General features: G+C 52.3%; 1 protein-coding gene across 2 annotated transcripts in view; it reads left to right on the plus strand.

Annotated features, from left to right (window-relative positions):
- The first annotated feature begins 9,400 nt into the window (after positions 1–9,400).
- Positions 9,401–19,394, plus strand: part of IFFO2 (intermediate filament family orphan 2) — a 51,752-nt gene continuing 41,758 nt past the window's right edge. Inside the window, exon 1 of one of the 2 annotated variants that reach the window (XM_024251158.3) lies at positions 9,401–10,409. In XM_024251158.3, the coding sequence (XP_024106926.1) occupies positions 9,745–10,409 (665 nt within the window). In that variant the 5' untranslated portion in view covers positions 9,401–9,744. The remainder of the gene's footprint in view (positions 10,410–19,394) is intronic. The other variant, XM_054540809.2, reaches the window with a different exon arrangement.

Below are 19,394 nucleotides of genomic sequence, written 5' to 3' on the forward strand. Positions count from 1 at the left end.
TTTGAAGTTGTGTTAAGGACAATTAGGGAGACATTCCTGTCATGGGGCTGGGATGAGCTCAGCCGCATTCCTCCTTTTCATAGCGTTGGACGGCGCAGTCCTCCGGGACGAAGGCCTTTTGACTCACCCTTTCCTTTCAGTCACCTCCCAGGAGGTGTCTCCATTGCTGCGACTTCTGTTTCAGCAGAAATAAGATGATGAAGCTTCAGGGGACCTGCCCTGCTTCCCTCAGATGGTTTTCCCTGACACGTGAGAGAGTCATTTGTAAACCAGCAGTCAGAGGTGAGGTAAGTGGGGATTTACCGGGCTCACCTTCAGCAAGCCAGTGGAGAAGACAGGAGGGACCCCCAGGGCAAGGATGCCCTTGTCTTCCTTTGCCCTGGGGTTTCTGGAACTCCCAGGGTCTCCCTGGCAGCAACACACTTATCCTGGTTCTGAACTCAGCTGTGGAGTTGTCTGTTGCCCTGAGGCTGTTGTGGACATTGCAGTCTTTAGGCAGGACCTGGCTTACTATTTTGGACCTATGATGTCCAGGCTCTGGAATCTTCCCTTGGCCAGCGAGCTTCTCCTCTCCAAGCCTCAGTGTCTCCATGTGTAAGATGGGAATGATGGGCCTTCCTGAAATTGATGAGGTTAGGATGGAATGAAATGATGCATGTGAAGCCTCGATCTGATGCCTGGCACTCGATTTGATGTCTAGGTGCTCCATAAACCACTGCCGTTAGAACTGATCCGAGCAGGGTGAGGTGAGGATGAACGAGAGATGGTGTGTGGAGCAATGAGAAGGTGCTCAGCGGTGTTGGTTCCTGAGGTCAGGGAGCCATCTCTTTGGACAGAGATAGATGCATCGATTCATACTGTTGGGCACTTTACAGTGCTTTCCCATGATGATAAAAATGAGGCAGGAGAGGCCGTCTCTGCTGAGAGAGGGCTGCAGGCTCTGGAGTGGCCTCAGAGATCCACCCTGATGCAGCACTTGCCCTCTGCCAGGTATCCTTCCAAGGACTTGGGCAGCATTTCATCCTCACCCTCACCAAAACCCTAAGGGGCAGAGGTGCCCTTCCTATTTTATAGATGGGGAAACTGAGGCTGGGAGAGGCCTCTGGAAGAAGCTGTCTTGTTAAGCATTGGGCTTTAAATTAATTAGGGGCTGGGCACTGTGGCTCATGCCTGTAATCCCAGCACTTTGGGAGGCCGAGGTGTGCGGATCACATGAGGTCAGAAGTACGAGACCAGCCTGGCCAACATGGCAAAACCCCGTCTCTACTAAAAATACAAAATTTAGCTGGGCAGGGTGGTGCACACCTGTAGTCCCAGCTACTTGGGAGGCGTGAGAATTGTTTGAACCAGGGAGGCGGAGGTTGCAGTGAGCCAAGATTGTGCCACTGCACTCCAGCCTGGGCGACAGAGTGAGTGAGACTGACTAAAAACAAATTTAATTAATTAATTAGGGCACATCAAAGACAGGGGTACTGTGTCCTCAGGGCAGGACTTCTGGCTGTAGGGAGAAGAGTCAGAAGGCGGATGCTTGGGGCTGGGGCCACAGGGTCTGGCTTCTCCCTCTGGAAGGAGCTGTGAGTTGGGCAGATAGTGTCCTTCCCTCCCTCAAGGAGTCCTCCCTTCCTGAGATGGGGAAGACAGTGAACTGGTGGAAATGCTACAGAGAAATGAATGCTTACAATGGAGAAGAACAGGAGGCCCCTACCCTGGGTTAGGGGGTGTGGGGTGGCTTCTAGGAGAAAGTGCTGCCCTCACCCTCACCAGAAAGTCTAACATAAAAGGGACTGACTTATTAAATGTTAGCTGGGAGGTGGAGCAATCAGAACCCTCATGCATTGCCGATGAGGAGGTAAAATTGCATGGCTACTTGAAAATCTGTTTGGCAGTATTTGCCAATGTTAAACATGTGCATCCCCTGTGACACAGCAATCCTGCCCCTGGGGCGAGTCCCAAGAAGAACAAGTACTGTGTTCACCAAAAGACGTATATGAGAAGGTTCCAGCTTGACTCCTAGTAGCCCCAAACTAAGAAACAGCCCAAATCGGCAGTAGAATGGATAAATAAATGGTGATGCTCATGCCATCTAACTCTATGTAGCAAAGAAAAAGAGAAAAACACAACACACAACTAAATGGATGAAGCAAAACACAACACACATCTAAATGGATGAATCTCATACATGTAGGGTTGAACAAAAGAAGCCAAAACTAGACCGTATGATTCCATTTAATGAAGCCTAGAAAGGAATCTGGGGAAAGAAAAGTCAGCACCTGGTTACCTTTGGGAGGTATCAACTGAGAGGGAGTACGAGGGGACCTTCTGGTGTGTGGGAAATGACCTGGTGAGTTCATCGGGGGTGCATATGTAGGAATTCGTAGAGCTCTACGATTAGTATTTGTGCACTCTACCTATATACGCACCTCTATGCAAAGTCAAAACAAGACAATGAAAGAGAAGGAGAAGGGCTCCCAAAGCTAAGATCTGGCCAATAAGCAAGGGCCAGCCAGTGAGGAGGGGGATGGTGTCTTGGAGGAGAAGCCAGAAAGTGCAAAGACCCAGGGGCATGAGTGTGTGGTGTTGCTTCTCTGCCTGGCTCTAGGGTCGCCGATGGTGCTCCTGTCCTTCTCTTCTCTATGCCCCCTTCCACTCATTTGGAGGTTTCCACTGACACAGTGAACTAGGTTGACAGAAGTCATTTCAAAACATGCTCCTCCAGTCCATGTTTAATGTTCTACTTTTGAGTTGTTGCGGGAGGAGCTACAATCAGAGCAGGAGAGGGGCTGGCCTTGGAATTCAAAGCTGGATTCAAAGCTCAGCTATGCCATGAACTGTGTGTTCTTGGAGAAGCCCTTTCTCCCCTATGAGCCTCAGTTTCCCCATCAGTAAGAAGGTCTTCTTAACATATAGAGTTTTAGTGAGAGAGTTGGCTGCAGGAGGTGTTCAACAGGTGCCCATCATATGGGAATGAGGGAATAAGGTCTGAAGGCAAGGGCCCCATGCCAGGCCCATGGCTCCCCCTAGAGTGACTGAGTGTGACCCTGATAAGGCCTCTGCAAACCCCAGCATTGATCATCTGTCACATGGTACTTAAACCACCTCAAACAGTGCCTGGCACATACCAGGGATTCAAGGAGCATTGGGTTATAATAGCTGGTGCCTAATACGTGCCAGGCATTGCTCCAAATGTGTCATACCTGTGGACTTCTTTTTTGATCCTCCCAGTAGACCTATGGATGTCTACCTTCCCATTTTACAGAGGGGAAACTGAGGCACAGAGCTTTTGAGTGACTTGCTCAAAATCACTCTGTTAATAATTGATGGAGCCTGGCCCTCGTCCCCTGCACCTAACCACACTACCACATGGCCAGAACAGATGAGGCCGCCTAAGCTGCCTCTACTGGGAGGCCTGGAGAAGGTGCCAAAGGCAACCAGGGCTCCCCTAGGGCTGCTGACCAAGATCAGTGCTGTCGGGGCAGCCAGGGGGACACTCCAATGCCCTGACTTTGGCAAAAGCCACGCCCTTTTCGAGGACGGCAAACCCACCCAGAATAATTGTTGAGCCAACAAGCAGCTTAAGCCGCTCATAAGTCCTGAGGTGCCTGTGAAGGCTGAGGCCCGGCAATGAGCTGCCACTGCCAAAACCAGTAAGAGTCACTGTTTTTGCCAAGCTTTTTTTTTTCTTAGCTGTTATCATTGTTTTTTGGGAGGAGAGATGGGACATCTCAGGAATTTGCCTGTGCTGCTGAATTCTCACGTGCAGCATCATGTGGACTCACAGCCACTCCCTATCCTCTGTACCATCATGTTTTACTGTTCTCTTTAATTCCACCATGAAGAGACTTGATAGGAATGTTCTGGAAACTGCAGCCTAGGGGTGGGGATGGGGGATGCGGGGAGTGGGGAGCAGTTTATTCTCCCTGGCAGCAGGACTGAACTTTGGTGCCAGAGGGCCACTGGGTGTGAGACTGTCGGAGATGTTTGTTTTTTTCCTGCCTCTTTATACATTTTATGGGCTTTCCATATTTGCTTAAGCAAAAAAGTTAAAAAATGACAATGATAATAGTTAACATTTATTGAGCATTGCTGGCATTGATTGAGCATTTATTGAACATACTGACTTTCCATGTATGAACTCACTTAACCCTTACAACCACTTTTTTTTTTTTCTGGAGACAGTCTCACTCTGTCACCCAGGCTGGAGTGCAGTGGCGAGATTATAGCTCATTGCAGACTCTACCTCCCAGGCTTACATGATCCTCCCACCTCAGCCTCCCAAGTAGCTAGGACCCCATGGGCATGTGCCACCATGCTCAGCTAATTTTTTTAGAAGTTTTTTTTGTAGAGATGGGGTCTCACTACGTTGCCCAGTCTGGACTCGAACTCCTGGGTTCAAGCGATCCTCCTACTTTGGCCTCCCAAAGTCCTGGGATTATAGGTGTGAGCCACTGCACTAGGTCAGGTATTCTTTTTTTTTTTTTTTTTTAGACCAGGTCTCACTCTCACCCAGGCTGGACTGGAGTGTAGTGGTGCAATCTTGGCCTCTGGGGGTTCAAGTGATTCTTGTGCCTCAGCCTCCTGAGCAGCTGAGACTACAGGCACATGCCACCATACCTGGCTAATTTTTTTGCATTTTTAGTAGAGACGGTGTTAAGCCTTTGGCCAGGCTGGTCTCAAACTCCTGGTCTCAAGTGATCCACTCGCTTCGGCTCCCAAAGTGTTGGGATTACAGGTGTGAGCCACTGCACCTGGCCCCAGGTCAGATAGTCCTATAGTCTTATTTCCAGATGAAGAACTGAGTACAGAAAAGGAAAAATTAAAACTATTGAAATTTAAAAAGAGATCATTAATAAAGAGGAACAAACTACTGATACATGCTACCACATGGATGAACCTCAAAGACATTGTGCTCAATGAAAGTGGCCAGACACAAGAGATCACATATTGTAGAATGTCATTTATCTGATATATGTAGAAAAGGCAACTCCATAGAGACAGATCCCAGATTAGCAGTTGTCTGGGGCAGGGGGTAGGAGTGGGGATGATGAAATATTCTAAAACTGGTTTATAGTGTTGTTTGTACAAATTGGTAAATTTATTAAAAACCATTGACATGGGTGAATTATATAATATGTAAAATATTCCTCAGTAAAGTAAAATAAAGAAATGCAATTACATTCTGCAAATATAACATTTCCTAAGCAGCCATGATCCACTTTACAGGAATTTCTCTAGTAACTAACAGCTCATTCATTTGTTCACCTGAACTCATCTTCGTTGAGCACCTATTATGTGCCAGGTACCATGCCAGGATATGGGTTCCAGGGTGAATCTGATCAAGTGTTTCTGCTCTAATAGAGAATATGGGTTAGCAAGTGTTAGAAGGCTGGGCTAGAAGGGGTGGAGATGCAGATGAGAAATCCAGCAATGACAAGAGAGTATACTTGGGGCTGCCACAGGGTGGGCAGTGCTGGAAGAGCCTGGAGGAAGCACCCTCCACCCAGACCTGGCAGGTACTTGAGAAGGTTCCGAGAAGAGAAGCTTCTGAGAAGAGAAGGTTCCGTGCTTGAGGCTGGGACCTGAAGGATGAGGAGTTGTTAGCAGGTGAAATGGCTGGGGAGTGGGGCAGGAAGAATAAAAGTCATTTTCTCATTCATTTCTTAATTCTTTTATTCATTCACTCAGCAACTGTTCATTGAGAGCAGTTATGCCCATTTCCCTGATGAGGAAATAGAGCCTCAGAGAGGTAAAGTGACTTAGATACAAACCTTAGCCAATCACTTGTCTTAAAAGCCCACCTTTTTCCACTCCCCCCTCTTGCCTCCAAAAAGAGTCTGGACAGGTTAGACACACCGCTGTGACTTTGAGGGTCAAGGAGAGGTACCCTGCCAAAAAACAAAAACCTAATTATCCTTGTTTAGTGAGAGGAGGCTGGCGTGCCCCTCAGGGATGTTCCTTTGTCTGTTGGAACCCTCCCGCTGCCTTGAGGACCCACCTTTAGCCCCCTTTGGATCTTGAATGGGGGAGCCAGCCTGCCAGCGTCTGGGGTTAAGGGGAGGAGACCACTGAATTCATTGTCTGGGCCAGGGAGGACCTACCATTGGAAAGGGAATGGGACCAGAATTCTAGACCAGGCTTTGATACCAATTATTCGGGTGACCTGGGTCAGTCCTTACCTCTCTGTGGTCCTCAGTTTTCTGGTCCCTAAAACAAGAGTACTGGGCTGGCTGTATCCTGAGCTATAGGACTTCTGGCCTCAGACGCCTCCAGATTGATATGGGCTGGAAGTAGGGTGACACATTCGTTCTGATTTGCTCGTTCTGATTTACTTTCCAGGTTTTAGCATCAAGAGAAACCTCAGTTCCTGATAAATTGGGATGGTTGGTCACCCTAGCTGGAGGACTGTTAGGTTAACCTCACCTCACATTTTACCCACAAAGAGCAAGACACGCAGCACCCGCCTTTATTCCTATGTGGCCACGAAACTATTTTCTAGCCATTTTGTTTGTATATATCGTGTTTCTAGGGTTCAGCTGAAAACCCTCCCAGGTCCAGCTACCACTTCCCTCAATTCCTTCAGATCTTCTGGGCTCTGCTTGGCCATCTCCTTTTCCCCCCTCTGCATCCCCTCCCATGCCTCAGGATGGTCTTTTTTGGTTGTCTCCATCAGCTCCCCTGGAACCCCTTTAGCTCCTTCCTCTGCATTTAATGCAGGATCTGTGCCGAAGCAGGTGCTCCACAAGTCATCATGGAAAGTCTGAATATCTCCAGGGCCCAGGGCAGGGCTGCCCCCACCCTCAAGGAGGGCTTCACACCCCAATTCCAGGGCAACTTTGTTGGCAGGACGGATCCTTCCTGGAAGAGGTTGCAGCGAGCCACTCCCCAGGTGTGACTTCTTAACCCTTTCTCTTCCATGGTACCACTCAGGCATTGAGTGGAGCCTGTGGACCCCTTCTCAGAATAATTTTTTTAAAAAGGCATTAGGATTACAATGAAAAGTCATTTTACTAAAAATAGATATCAAAGTATTAACAATTTGTCATATAGTAACATGTGTTCTCCTTTACTAATACATTAGATAAGATTTAGTGGTGGGTCTAATATGACTTTAATTTCACAGTTCTGGTAGCTTAGATGATATCTTGAGATGTTTACAGTAACTGTAGTGTGTTATGTAAATACCTGTGATTTCTACTAGTGACAAAATCACAGGGACATCTACTTGCTGCCTACATTCATAATCAAAGGATATGTTAAAAACCATTGGCTGGGCACGGTGGCTCACGTCTGTAATCCCAGAACTTCGGGAGGTCGAGGTGGGTGGATCACCTGAGGTTGGGGGTTCAAGACCAGCCTGACCAACATGGAGAAACCCCCATCTCTACTAAAAATACAAAAAATTAGCCGGGTGTGGTGGCGCATGCCTGTAATCCCAGCTGCTTGGGAGGCTGAGGCAGGATAACCGCTTGAACCCGGGAGGTGGAGGTTGTGATGAGCCAAGATCGCACCATTGCACTCTAGCCTGGGCAACAAGAGTGCAACTCTGTTTCAAACAAACAAACAAACAGACAACAAAGCATTTAGAGATTAGTGAGGATAAAGATATAACTTTTGTCCACCTCTGTGTCATGGACCCCCCAGAATTCTATCGTCAGTCCTCTTGGGGGTCCATGAACCTCTGCTTCAAGGCAAAGGAGTTTTGATTCCTTAGGTTAGATAAACAAGAACATCATCAAGAGACGAGAGAACGGAGAGTAAAGGGCAGTGTCCAGATTGGGTTGGGTTAAGCAGAGAAAGGTTTCTAGATGAGTGAGTTTCAGAGCTGGGTGTTTAAGGTGAGTCCGTGTTGGCAGGAAGCAAGGAACTGCGGTTGAGGGAAGGAACTATGGGGAAGGTTTGCTTTTGTGGTTAAATAAAAAACACAGCAGACTAACATCACAGCCACATCACTCCAGGGCAAGCCCGTGTCTCCTTTGTCACCAAGAACACCAAGGCATTGTCCATGTAAGACAGTGTGCCTGTCCTCAAGCTTCCATACAAAGAGACAAAACAAACACAAAAGTTAATAACAAGACAAAAATTAAATTGCTATTAAAAAATGCAGTCGGAAGAATCTGAAACATGCCACATATCTGGTTAAGTGCATACAATGTAAGCCACAGGCGTTCAAAGGTGGGGGTTCAAGGTGGGGGTCACCTCCCCTCTGAGGTTTGCGGTGAGGACCAAATGCGGAAATGGACACGAGGCCCGAGGCCAGCATTGTGGAAGGCCGGTTAGAGCATGCACTTTGGACCATTGTGGCTACTTAACGTCTCAGTGACTTTCTCTGTAAAATGGGGATAATAAATAAGTATGGCGCCTGACATATACTAATGTTTGCAACGTGGTTCAGGAGACACCAGAGACTGGAGAGCTTGGCCTTTAACGTGGTAGGTGTGAAAACATTTGAATGAATGAATGAATGAATGAATGGGTCCTCGGGTTGCCTCGGTCTGCCCCAGGCGGCCCGCTAAGCCCCATGTCTGTGAAATGAATCCCCAGCTCTCGGGGTCAGCTTCATCTCGGCGTGTGGGTGTGGGTGGGGAGGTGCTTAGCAGCTCAGCAGAGGCGAGGCCCAGGTCGAGTTTGTGGGTGTCATCCCGGGAGGGTCTTGCTCGGCCTCCCCAACCCCCGTGCTTCTCGGCTCCTCAGTGGGCGGGGGAACCAGCGGGCTTGGCTGTGCCCGGGCCGATCTCGAGAGGACAAGGCCCGCAGCTAGCATCCGAGGAGCCCACCCCCGGGTCCGCAGCGTGGGGCACGTGCCGGCCTAGGCGCCGCCTTATCCCCGGAAGGTCGATCTGGGCCTCCCCAGGCTAGAGTGGGGGTGGGGTGCCGATGCACCTTCGGATACTGTGGTCCCCCAGCCCTTCCAGCCGCGGTCGCCCACATCCGAACGAATTTGGGGCCAAGGGCATTGCGGGCGGAGAGGACAGAGAAACGGAGCCCTCTCGGCAGGCGACGTGGGAGAGGAGCGCCCTAAAAAGTGGAAAGCGAGCGTTGCCGAGGCTGCTGGCCCCTTTAAGAGGCCCGGCTGGCTCTGCGGCAGTTCCAGCTAACACGGTCCCTGGTGCAGCTCTGCGGTCCGGGTCCCCCAGCAGAGAATCGGCACCCGGTGGGGAGGCAGCACCAGACGCAGGAGAGGGCGTGGCCCCGCCGGGGAGCTGGGCGGAGTCTATGCTGCAGAGAAAGCGGGAGAACCCGGAGGTGGGCGGAGCCGAGGGTCTGTGGGTGGGGCCCGGCGCTGCGGGCCTCGTGGGGCGGAGCCTCGGGCTCCGGGAACGCCGCAGAGGGAGGAGGGGTGGGCGGGGCCGCGGCGGGGGCGGGGCCAGTGTCTGCAGTGGGCGGGGCCCGCCGCAGAGGGGGCAGTGCCGGCCGAGAGTCCTCTGCGTGCGGCTGCCGCGGCCCCTCCACAGCGTCTCTGACAGCCCGGGCGGTGCGACCCGCGACCCTTCTGGCCCCGCGCAGATACCGCGGCCTCCACCGCGTCCCGAGGAGCGGCCGAGTGCCCTCTCTCGCCTCGGCGCCCGCATCCGGGGCCATCCGTCCCGCCGTCGCTGCGGAGGCCGCATCTGGCGCGCATCTGGAACCGCCCGGCCGGCCGCGCTGGAGCCCGCGCCTACCCTGGCCCGGCCGCGCCGGGAGCCCTGCCCGGAGCTGGAGCCGCACCTGGAGCCGCGGGCCCGGGGCCCTGAGCCGCGCAGCCGGCGCATGGTGAACTCGCTGCTGTTCGGGGAGATGGCCTTGGCCTTCGGCTGCCCGCCGGGCGGCGGCGGCGGGGGCTGCCCTGGCGGGGGCGGCGGCGGCGGCGGGGCCGGGCCGGGTCCGTCGCCGGTGACGGCGGCGCTGCGGGACGACCTGGGCTCCAACATCCACCTCTTGAAGGGGCTCAACGTGCGCTTCCGCTGCTTCCTGGCTAAGGTGCACGAGCTGGAGCGGCGCAACCGGCTGCTGGAGAAGCAGCTGGAGCAGCAGCAGAGCGAGCGCGAGCGGCGGCTGCGCTACAAGACCTTCTCCCGCGAGCAGGCCGTGCAGACCGGGCCCGAGCTGCTGTGGCCCCCGGCGCCCGGCGGCGGGCACGGGCTCAGCAGCGGCGCGGCGGCCGGCGCCAACGCCAATGCCGTGGCCCTGGGCGGCCTGCCCCCCGGCGGCAGCTCGCACCCGCAGCACTACGGCCGCCTGCCCGGGACCATCTGGAGCTACACGCAGGTGCGGCGCACGGGCGGCGGCGGCGTGGAGACCGTGCAGGGCCCCGGCGTGTCGTGGGTGCACCCCGACGGCGTGGGCGTGCAGATCGACACCATCACGCCGGAGATCCGCGCGCTCTACAACGTGCTGGCCAAGGTGAAGCGCGAGCGCGACGAGTACAAGCGGAGGTGAGTGGCCGCCCCTCCCCCCCCGCCCTGGGAGGGGGCGCCCAGGTCCAGGCTGCCGCGGAATGCGTGTGCGGGACGGGGGCCGGGCGGGCAGCTGGTACTGGCAGGTGGGCTGGAAGCTGTGTTTGCAGAGCGTCTTACGCCAGGAAGGCCCAGTTATCTAGATCCCAGGATGGGGGCGGGCGCTGGCTACCATGGGGGCCACCTCGATGCTGTCACTGGTTAGGCACATTGTTTTCTAGGTGACATAATAACTATCTGTGTTTTATGCGATCTCATTTAATTCTCAGCACAATACAGCGTATTGTGTAAGGCAGTCTTATCCTCATCTTGCAGATGAGGAAACCGAGGTGCAGAAATGCTAAATGATTTGCCTAAGTGGCTTGGCGAGTAAGTGGTGAAACCAGGATTTCAACCAGAGATTTTAACCACTCCTGGCTAGTCTGTCTCCTAGCATAAGTATTTTTACCAAGGAAGTAGGAAATAGGCTCCCCTCCCTCAACATATGAAAAGAAAAACTCTAACCAACCCACTGCCTTTTTATTTCTTGAATTAAATGAGATCACGTTTTTGAAAATGGATGGATCTGCCCCTACCCCCTGGGGCCAGTGTCTGCCGTCTTGCTCCAGCTCAGTAAGGTCCAGCTTGCTGGGTTGGATAACCACAACTACAGCAGGCTGCTCACAAGCTTTTATAAAATGCCTCCTTTCATCCCTCTTCTCCCCACTCCCTGAGTCTCATGGTTTATTGAGCCCTAACAAACTCAGCCTTAAAAGCCCCCAGGAGAAGATAATGTTGGGCTGGAGACTGGACATTGAATGGACTGAGACCACCATCTCTGGCTAGAACTGGGGTCCAGACTCTGCAAGACTGGCCAGTGCATTCCTGCCCAGCCCAGATTCCCCAGCTGGGAAACTGTCATTGCTTCCTGTCTGCAGTCTGGCCGACAATACTGTCTGCTTGGCTTTCCGATAAGAGGAGAGGGGTCTCCTATCCTCCTCCTCTTCCCATAAGAGGAGAAGGGTCTGTCTTTGGCATCTCAGGCCTGGCTGGGGAAGGGGCCCTCTGGCCCTGGCAGTCGCTGTTCCAGGCACAGGCAGCCTTCCATTTGGAGCTATTGGCTCTGAACTCCAGGGCTTGGAGGATGTACTGAGAAGGACCCTTCCTTCCATCTCTAAAGGTCTGTCCAGGGAGCTGGGCATAGGTCTCCTTCCTTATTCTCCCATTGGACAGTCTAGCAACTGGGTAGGATTCAAATGCCAGCCTTATACCTGCTGGTGAGATTATCAAATCACTTGAAAGCCTGTTTGCTCATCAGAGAAATGGGAATAATAAAATCTGCCCACAGTTGCTCGAGGAGAGAGCAGGATGGTGATGCTCTTTGGGAGGTATAAAGTAATCAGGTTGATGTTATTAAAGATGATAGGCACTTTGTGAAGCTAGCAGGGAGTAGAAATGCTGAGAGTCCTCAAGCTCTCTCATGCGGCGCCTAGCTTCCTGGGGGTAGGTCTTACACTCCACTGGGAGACGGGCTTCTCTCCTGAGTTACCTGTTTCTCTGGAGGAGTTGAGAATGGCCCGCGTGGTGCCTTGCCACAGGGAGGCCACCTTGCCACCCCTCATGGTCAACGTCATTAGGGCAGGCTAGGGAAGCAGGCACTTGCTCTCAATGGTGAAACTGGGGAGGGATGGGCCGGGCTCTCCTGTCTGCCACTGTTGATTGTGTCGTCATGCCTCAGGCTTGTGTTGTGTTTGTTTTATTGTGTGTGCTTTTTGGACCTGGCTACTAAAGTGATGGAAAAACCGTGCCCAGTCTTGGAGGGAGATGGGTTGGCATTGAGCAATGATCTATTCAAGTTGCACCCAGGGCGTGGGGTGTGATGTCAGCTTCTGGCACTGGCCTGGAATGAGACGGTGCTGCTGAGACAGGTGGAGTGCAGGCGTCTCTCTTCCCGCCCTTCTGGGATGCGTGCACACCTCTTCTTCCATTTATTTTTTGAAGTTGACTCAAGACTCATGTTGAATTTTTCCAAAGCAGGGATACTCCTTTCCCGGGGCCTCAGTTTCCCCATCTGTGAAGTGAGGTAGGGGGGCTAGAATTGCGGTCCTTGAAACCCCAGGCTTTCTTAGAGATGCTTTAGGGGTTCCTTGAATATCTAATAAAAATGATCATTTAAAAGAACATTAAGACGTTAATACAGTGATAAAAATGTGCTCACCCACCTTTAAGTTCTTAATATTAACTCATTGGGTTCTACTAACATGCTAACTTGTTAGTAGTAAGTTTTGGGTATCTCCTAAGAATTTTCTTTGGGGAGGAGGGTAGACATTTGATAAACATTTTTTAAAAAGTTGAAAAACCACTGGGCTAGATGATCTCAAAGGGTCTTCCCAGCCTTGGCAATATATAAATCTGAGTTTGAGCTCCCAGCCCACTTCTGATCCCCTGGCCATAAGAGAAGTCACCGTCTAAGGGATGAGACCCAGGTGTCTGCCTGGACTGTTGTGTCCATGAAGGGCTTTAAATCATCCCAGGATGTCTATCACAGAACTCCAAGCAATGATGCCCAGAAGGAGCCTAACCCAGAAGGGAAAGGTTCCAGGGTTTCCCCTGGTCCACCTGGAGGAAGCTGCAGTTCCAGAGACCCCCACTTGCTTCCCCAAAGGACAACTTGGGCTGCGAGGCTCAGCGATCTTCAAGCCGGAGGCTTGTTGAGTTCCACCTCCATGATTTCTGGCCACGTTCATGTACTACCGCCTGTGCTATTACTTACATAAAATATTTTAACAACTTCATTGAGGTACAACTTGCATATCACAAAAACTGCCCATTTTAAACGTACAAGTCAAAGATGAGTAAATTCACAGAGTTGTGCAGTCATTACCACAATCCCGTTTTAGAGCATTGCATCAGCCCCCCAAAAGATCCTTCATGTCCATTTACAGAAAATTCCAATTCCAAGCCCAGCCCAGGTAATCACTGACCTGCTCTGTTTCTAGAAATTGGCCTTTTCCGGACATTTCATAGAAATAGAATCACACACTCTTCAGTCTTTTGTGTTTGGCTTTTTTCACTTAGAGAATTTTTTTTGAAGTTCATCCATGTTGTAGCATGTATTCATAGGCTGTTCCTTTTTATAGCTAAAAATATTCCTCTGTAGTGTAGACCATATTGTGTTTATGAATCCACCCAGCTATTCAATGTATTTTAAATTTAAAATGTCAACTGTATACCACTGAGCATCATCTCATGTGCCATCAGTGGTCCACAAACTGTGCTTTGGAAACACCAACCCAAACCAGAGCCCCTGGCCTGGGGTGCCTGGGTCCTGGCCCCAGTCACCACTGCTTTGGTTTTCCCTTGGCCCAACCAGGTCTTTACCACGTGGGAAATGTGGTCGCTGAAGCCGCAATAAGGACAAGGTTGTCAAGCGTTGATTTGGAAACCAAAACAAACATCTCTACTCTGTCACCACCCAGGGCCACTAAAATATCCTGTTCTGACTTTGCAAGCTGGGGGCTTTTCCCTGGAGATTCCCACTGAGTTTATCTGAACTCAACAGTGGAGAGTTCCCTGAGTTGGCATCCAGGAGACCTGGACTTTAGGTCCAGCTCTGCCAATAGGTGCTGTGTGACCTCTTGCCAACTTCTGCCCTCTCTGGGCCTCAGCTCCTCCACCTTTACACGCAGGAGTTCCTGTAGGTGATCTCTCTCAGCTCGCGCTCTACTTTAGGTCAGTGACTCCAAGAGGCCCGTGTCGTGGCTGATCTTTCTGCCTCTGGAGACCACACTGTGTTTGCTGAAGTCTTTCTCTGTTCTGGGCTTCCCCTTCCCTCTCCTGCCTCTGCCCCAGATAACTAGGGTCCAGGCTCCAGGCATAGGCAGTGCTGGCCATCCCATCCCCAGGCTTAACCGGTTCAACCATTTCCCCTGTCTTCATTGGCTCCAAGGAAGGATGCAGGAAAGCTTTAAGGTTGTCAAGAAAAAGGTCCCTCCAGCCTGGCAGCTGCCACGAAGTTGCCATGGGCTGGTAGGGAAAGTTGCCCTGGGCTGGTAGAGGAAGTTGCCCGGCGCTGGTAGTGCTGGCCTAGCTGCCCGTCAAACAGGGTGACTCTTTTGGGGGCCTGGTGTCCCTGTCCAGAAGCCCGTCCAGCCATCCTGGCCCCCTCAGGCCTAGTGTGATTTGCAGCTGGCTGGCCTGGCTCCCCCCGTGCGAGTGTCTGAGTGTATGCGCCCCCCAGTTGAAGTCAGCCTGGAGGCTAGGTTTCTTTTTTTCCTGGTGCCTGGGGTGATTGGAGGGTGGTTTGGGAGCCTGGAGAGACCACTGTGATCATTCAGCCTGGTGGCTTTCAGGTGGGCTTTTTAGAGCCCTGGAGTCCACAGCAGGGCGCCTTGGGAGACTTGGGGGACAGTGGGAGGCTGAGTACCTGAGATTTGAGCCATGTTGCCCACCATAGCTCCATGCCTCTCTGACTCCCAGATTGTCCAAAAAATATTCCATTTTAAAAAGGGTTCTGCTGTTTTAAAGAGAAAGAAACCGCTGATTCAGCTGAGTACTTTCATTTTAAAGGTGGGGAAACCAAGGCCCAGAGGGGGGCTGGCCCTCAGTGCTGAGCTGGGCTGACCTTCCATCTGCCGTGCAGAGCTGGCCTCCCCGCCTCGACATGATGCCCGCATCATCTGCCCGCAGTCAAGGCTTTGTTATGTTCTTTCCACCTTTTTGTGTGTCTGTTTTAAACATTTTTTTAAAAAGCCACTTTCTGGGATGGGAGGGACTTTTGTCACAGCTATTTCTGACTGTGAGCCGGAAGGGGCTGGGCTGTCGGCTGGAATGGAGGACTCCAAAAAGGGATGGTGGGTGGGTCAGCTGGAGTGTCCCCTGCCCGTTCCTGTCACACCCCAGGGGGGCCCTCAAGCAGGTGGGTGCTGGCTCCTGAATGTCCCGAAGCCTGAAGGCTGCCCTGGAATAGAAAGCTGAGGGCTTTGTTCCCTGCCACTCCCATTGACACTTTCGTTATATCTGAAGCTGGCACCAATATGGATTCTTTATTTCTGATTTTCCAGTGAGGCAGCCTTCGATGGTGGAAAAGGGTTTCGCATCCTGGCTCTGCCACTGTCTGTGTGAACATGGGCTAGTGGCTTGGCCTCTCTGAGCTGCCTGTGGGGCTCCCCGCTTCGTCCTCTGTAAAAGAGGGATCATCTTGTTGCTCTTCCAGGGATTGAGAAGGAACAAATGAGGTCTGGTGTTAAGGTACCTGGGGCTTGGCAGATTTTGGGCATACCTACCTCCACCTCAGCCCAGCCCCCTTCCCCTGGCAAGGTCTGTTCCTTTAATTTACAAGGATTTCTCAGCATGGCCCTGACTGCCTAACAAGTCCATTTCAGGGCACGTCGCTGCTCTCTCTGTCCCATGGAGGCGCCAGAGATGGTGTTGGGGGTGGAGGGAAAACGGCTGCTTCTTTGTCCGGCATCTAAGAAGGCTGTTTGACCTACTCTTAGCAGTTGATTTGTGCCTCCGGAAATCTCTCGCCATCCCCCAGCCCTTTCTCTCAACTTCCTTTAAGAGAAACACACAAACCCCTCCATCTAGCGCCTCGGGTCCCTTGAGAACTATATTACAGAATCCCTTGGCTGGGTTGGCATTCTCACTGGGGACAAATTTGGGAGCGATTCTCAGAGCCTCAAGCTAGAGGGAGGGGAATGAGGTCCCAGAAAAAAAAAGGAAGCAGGGAGACAGCTGACGCTGAAGATTCCTTCTCAGAGGAATGCGAGGTGGGGCTTTGCCTTGGCAAACGAGACCGGATGCGGGGCCCCTGGATCCCCCTTCCCCCCACGTGTATGCACACTCACACTCACACACATGTACATGCACACACACACACTCACATACGCATGCAGATGCACTCACCAGGCTCTCCATTCAGTCCTGTGGCCCACGTCCCCACACATGACCGTGTTTGAAGGACACAGAAGGGTAGACCCGGAATTTGAACACGCCCTTTGCTGCAACGAGATGCGTTGCCTTCCAGGAGAATTGATTTAAACTGTGCCATGTGTCAGTGACACCGGAGGCTGTGGGCTTTGCATTTGCAGTCCTGGCTTTTGATCGCATTGAGAGGTGAAGGCTGGCTGGCATTCCATTTATTTCCTATGTCGCGGATGGCTGAAGGCCCGGGACGGGAAGGAGGCAGCCCTGCCATGTCCCTGTGCTTAGGATTAGGGATGTGTTGCTTTTTCCTGACTTTCTGCTGTCAGGCAGTCCTAAGCACCCGCCACCTCCCACCTCACAGCCCCCCACACCCGGAGTTGTAACTACCTGGCATGTGTCTGCCTCCGCATCGACTGGAAGCTCTGTGGGGGCCGGTTCCAGCTCTGGCTTCGTCTCCCACTGGCAGATCCCAGCCGGGACCTGGCCAAGGTCCATGCTGAGTAAATACTCATGCAGCAGGGAGGCCTCTGTGTCTGGCTGCCGTGAGCTAGTAGGCCTCCAGGAGGATGGGACAGAAGATGGACAACACAGACCACGTCCAGGGATTCGGCTGTTTGTGGAGGGGAAGGCCTGCATTTGGAATCAGAAGGCCTAGGCCAAAGTTCAAAGTTTGAATGAACCCCCAAGCCTGGCAGTGTGGGGTGCTGGGGCCCCAGGGCAGGAGTTAAAAGCGGAGTGAGCTTGGGCTAGTCACTGCCTCTCGAGCCTCAGTTTTCTCATCTGTAAAACAGGGATGCTAAGCTCTGTGTCCAGAGGTTGTGGAAGAAGTAGATGGGCTCGCCTAGCTACAGCACAGGGCGTGTAAACAGTCAAGTTCGGAATGATTTCACAGGGCAGAGAGTGGGTGCCCTACAGAGGCGGAGCTGTGCTGGCCCTGTGGGGTGGGCAGAGGTGGAGAACCAAGCTGGAAACTGGGAGAGGGTGTCCCGTGCCCTTTGCTGGCAGCATCTGTGGGTTGCACAGCCCTTTGAGCATTGCCAGACTGTGAGGTGCTTAGAAAATTCCAGGCCAGATGGGAGACTGCTGAAGGTTTGTGACGTTTCCGCCGCCTGCCCATGAGGGGAGTGTCCTCCCACCCACACTGGGCACCGGCCGCTTGGCTTCCTGGGTAGGATGTGGTTTCTCATTCTAGACCTGGTACAAGAGAGGGTAGTTGTCACCCAACAGTAAACCTGGCAAATGGCAATGCCTGGTTCTCTGGAGGGTCTGTGGAGCCCAGGTCCTGGTCTGAGTTTGCCTGTGATGTGGTCTGAGCTTCACTATGCCCACCTGGGAATGGGGACAGTGGGAAGGTGGGCTTGCCCAGCAACCCTGTGAAGACTACATTCTCTCCGTAATGTAGCACAATTCTGTGTATGCCATTTAATCTCTTGCACCTCAGTTTGTTGCTCTGTAAAATGGGGATGTGGTTTCTTAAGAGTTCTGCTTCCCAGGGTTGAGGTAAAAGTCAATTAAAACAGTGCAGTAGGAAAACATTTTGCAAAAGGGTTTGAAAATAAATCAATATGGCTTAATGCTCCTGTTTATTGAGCACCTACTTTGTGCTAGGTGCAGTGATGACTTCTTTAAATATGTGATAATTACGAGAGCAGTCCCAAACGGTGGGAAGTGATTATGCTCATTTTACAAATGAGAGGTTCAGAGAGGTGAAGACATCTGTCCCAGATCTCGCCACGAGTCCGTCTGGGTCTCTGGATCCCAAGGTCAGTGCTCCTCCCAGGAGGTGGCCTTGTCCCATGCCCCTGGAGGTTGCCGAAGGCTGGCTCAGGGTGAGGAGGCAGGCAGGAGGCACGGGGTCTCCCCAGCACCTGTCACAATATTGCCATGGCGGGTGGCAGAATAGGAGGCGGCTGCTGCACTGGGAAGACTCCCTGCTGTCACTTTACAGTAATTATTTCTTGAGAAGCAAATGAATCACTGGCAGTAGCAGGCAGATGAGGCTCCCAGGCCACTGTAGCAGGCCTGTCCAGGCCCCTGCTCTTTGGAGAAGGTCTCAATGGGGGCTGGCAGGGCTGGCAAGGGAGGAGTTGGGGAACAGGGAACACATATTATGACCCGTCTGGTGATTTCCATGCGGTCTCATTTAAACCCGGTGGTGGCACTGCAGGATGGAAACTGAGGCTCAGAGAGGAGAAGTAACTTGGAAGTCAGGCTCCAGATCCAACCTTTATCCTGTGCTGTACCCAGAAAGGGCCATGCCCGTTGCAAGCCGCTTTCCTGCTGTGAGCCTCAGTTTTCACTTCTGTGAAATGTTGCCTAGCAAAGCTGGGGCAGGCTGTGGATCTCAGACTCTCAATTAATGCTCCATTTATCTTGCCCGGCCCCTGAGTGTCCTCAGGGCAGCAGCCAGCCCGAGGTTCTCATCCACGGATCACCAGCAGCAGAGGGCCTCGGGCATTCTGGTGGCTGTTTGGGAGCTCGCCTCCGCCCTGGGCTGGAGTCTCCCTAGCTTTTGCTTTCAGTCAGAGCTGTGAACTTTGCCAGGGAACGGGGAAGTTATTACAATCATTTGGTGCCTCTTGTTGGGGAAGATGAGACTGCTGGGTGTGGGTGTCTGAGGAGCCAAAGTGGTGGTGGTTTCAGAACAGTGGCTGAGTACCCACCGTGGGCCAGGCCCCTGCCCTCGAGAACTCAGAATCTGGGGACATAGACAAATGCGTCATGCCATGTGGCAGCATCACGTGACAACAGCATGTGCCCAGTACCTCTCCAACAGTGCTTGTGGATAGTAGGAGCACAATAAACATGTATTAGTTAATGAATTTCATTAAATATTTATACAACATTTACTCTTTGCCAGGCTTCATTCAAAGCGGTTTGCAAACATTTAACTCATGGAAGCTCTAATAACCCTGTGATTTGGGTGCTATCATTAGCCCATTTTAGAGATGCTAAAACTGAGCCAGAGAGGCAGGGGGGGGAACTGGGCCAAGACACCTTGAAAGTGGCAAGCCCAGGCCTGGTGCGGTAGCTCATGCCTGTAATCCCAGCACTTTA

This window comes from Pongo abelii, chromosome 1 (assembly GCF_028885655.2).
Source record: "Pongo abelii isolate AG06213 chromosome 1, NHGRI_mPonAbe1-v2.0_pri, whole genome shotgun sequence".
NCBI lineage: Eukaryota > Metazoa > Chordata > Mammalia > Primates > Hominidae > Pongo > Pongo abelii.